The 3028-nt window shown below is 39.8% G+C and overlaps 1 protein-coding gene across 3 annotated transcripts in view; it reads left to right on the plus strand.

Annotated features, from left to right (window-relative positions):
* Sfmbt2 (Scm like with four mbt domains 2) overlaps positions 1-3028 on the plus strand; it is a 229799-nt gene that overhangs the window by 163679 nt on the left and 63092 nt on the right. For all 3 annotated transcript variants that reach the window (XM_017796107.2, XM_029559693.1, XM_029559692.1), the window contains exon 11: positions 2122-2248. In XM_017796107.2, the coding sequence (XP_017651596.1) occupies positions 2122-2248 (127 nt within the window). The remainder of the gene's footprint in view (positions 1-2121; positions 2249-3028) is intronic.

Genomic DNA, 3028 nt, shown 5'->3' on the forward strand with positions numbered 1-3028 from the left:
TGCTGTTTTAAGTTTCGGCTTCCCTGACTTCCCAGTTATGATGATGGACCACAAGCCGGAATTGTGGGGGAAAATAAACTTTCTCTCCCTCAAGTTATTTTTTTATCAGGCTATTTTATCACAGCAACAGAAATTAAACTAGGACGCCCAGATATCTATTAGAATGACTAAAGTTTGAAAGACCAGCAATACCAGTGCTATCGAGGATTCATAGCCACGAAAACATGCGTATACAACTGTAGCAGTGCCAAAGTGGTGTAGGTACTTTGGAAAATAAACATCTTAAAAAGTTAAATGTCTGTTGGACATATGATCCAGCAATCGCATTTTCAAAGAAGTAAAAATGTAGTGTGAAGATTGAACTAGTTTGTCCCCTAAGCCATATGATCAAGTCTGAACCCCATGGTACCTTAAACTGTGCCCATATTTGGAGGGAGGACCTTTAAAGAAATGATTACGGTAAAAAGAGGTCCTAATTATGTATGGCTGGCATCCTTATAAGAAGAGGAAGTTAGAATGCAGGTCACATATAGAGGGATGACCTTAGGAGAGAACATATTTAGATCTCCATCCATGAACCAAGGAAAGAGGACTCAGGAGGAACTAACCAAGCAAAAGCCTCAATTTGGACTCCTAGCCTGTAAGCGCCTGTGAAAATCAATTTCTGTAGTTTAAATCACTCAGTCTGTGCTATTTTGTTATGGCAGCAGTCTGAATAGAGTCATAGATTTCTGATTACACAAAAACGTGTACCTGAAGGATTAATAGCAGTTTTATTCACAAAAACTAAAATTTGAAAACAGCTCAAACATTCCTTAACTGGTAAATAGATTGATTAATTGTGGTGCATATATATTAACTATTTAGTCACAAAATAGAACAGACTCCTTACTGATTCTTGCAGGAGTGACCCTCAGATGCAGTTAGTAATACTAAGTGTCCTCATTTGCTTTCTGTTGCTGTGATAAAGTATCCCAACCAAAAGCAGCTTAGGGGAGTGAAGGGTTAATTTGGCTTGCGATTCCAGGTGACAGTCCATGACACAGGACAGTCAAGGCAGGAACCTGAATCAGGTCACCTCACATGTACAGAGAAAAAAGAAAGGAATGCAGTCAGCTGCCTTCCCTCAGTTGCAGACTGTGTGCATTGGCCCGACAGCTAGCCCGACCTTCACAGACAGACTAGGGCACCCCAAACAGAAATTTTGCTATATGTAATTTTTTTGTATACATATGTGTATGTGTGTGAATGTTTGTATGCATGGCTGCATGTGCACATGTGTACAACTGTATATACAGGTCTGAGGACAACCTCTGGTGTCATTTCTCAGATGTGCCTGCTTTTTTTTTTTTTTTTTTTTTTTCCTTAGAGCGTCTCATTGGCCTGGAGCTCTCTAACTGGTTTAGGCTGGCTAGCCGTTGAGCTCCAGGGATCTGGCCATCTGTGCCTCCCCAGTGTGCAGATCACAAGCAAGGGTCATCACACTCTGGCATTTTTTATGTGAGTTCTGGGGATTGAACTCAGGTCCTTTTGCGAGCATGACAAATGCTTTAGTGCCTGAGCTATCTCCCCAGCCCCCACCACATGTAAAAAAATTTAAAGTTAATTCGAAAAGTAAAGACAAATAAAAAGAATAGGAAAACAAAGATAATTTCAGAGAAATTAAAATGAAGGAATTTATCCCCAGCAGACCCACACTGTATGTGCTAAAGGGCATTCTTTAAATGTCCTTTAAAAGAAAACGATACCAGATGGAGACTCCATCTGCCTCCTTTAACACCCTAGGTATGATTTTAGCAAGGAGTACGGGAGAACAGAAGAAACGATGTGTGATAGAAATTCCATTAAATTAGGGTGCACATGGGTTTAGTGAGAGAGTGTATCTGTGCCCTCACTTTAGCGGACCGTCTTTAGGCCCCCACTGTGTGCCAGGCACAGTTCAGACTTCTGAGTTACGTGATGGAGAATTCATACTTCTTTGCTCAGGAGTGGTGGTGAACAAGCCTGTCTCGGAGAAGAGATACAGGTGTGCATGTGTCCTTTTCCTCCGTTGGCCAGCTCGGTGCCCCGTGTCCTGCTCTGGGAGCCTCTGGCTCAGGGGTGATATTCTTTCTCTTTCAGGCGTCTTTCAGTCGGTGCTTCACAAAGAACATGAAGCTTGAAGCTGTGAACCCCAGGAATCCGGGAGAGCTGTGTGTGGCCTCTGTGGTCAGTGTGAAGGGACGGTTGATGTGGCTACGCCTAGAAGGTATGCACAGTCAGCCTCTGTTTAGGGAGCACGGGGTTCCTCTGCAAAGGATGGGGTGCAAGAGAATTCAGCACTCTCATGAATGCCCCTCTTGTCACCCCTCTTCTGTTTAAACAGACCTTAAATTATTCAGTGTTCTTAAATAAGTGAAACTAATCAAATACAAATTCATTCCGAGGCGCTCATCTTAACTAATAATTTCATGAAATGAGATGCTGGCGAGATAATTATGTTTGGAACACACTGGTCTTTTTACATCTATGATTATAAAAGCTAATGTTGCAATTAAATTAATATGAGTCACTAAAAGTGGTATTTGAGGTCTTGGTTATTATGAGAATAAAATGAAATATTTGTATTCTAATGTGGGCAATACCTTTCAGTTTGGTTTCTACTGTATATGCTTAATTTTTCCACAAAATATTAACTGGGGAGGGAATGACCTTCTCCCCAAATACATTTAATCTTTTCTTCAATTATGTTGAAACTGTTCTTTACAGATAGAACTTATTTTAAAATACACAGAAAATTGACAGCAAAATGTATTTTGTGACTAAAACCTTGGTCCAATTTTGAATTTAAATAGAAAAACGTGTTATATTTTCAATGAGAAATAAGAAAAATGGACTTAGTCTTTAAGGATTTTCCACCTTTCTATAACATATAGTTCTTACAAAATATTTCACAGAACTTGGCTGCTCAATGAATATGTAAAATACATAAGAATAGATAACATAGTAAAATAATGCCGGCTTTCCCAGTGTACACATAATTTACATT

Source organism: Nannospalax galili, unplaced genomic scaffold (assembly GCF_000622305.1).
Source record: "Nannospalax galili isolate Female #2095 unplaced genomic scaffold, S.galili_v1.0 scaffold209, whole genome shotgun sequence".
NCBI lineage: Eukaryota > Metazoa > Chordata > Mammalia > Rodentia > Spalacidae > Nannospalax > Nannospalax galili.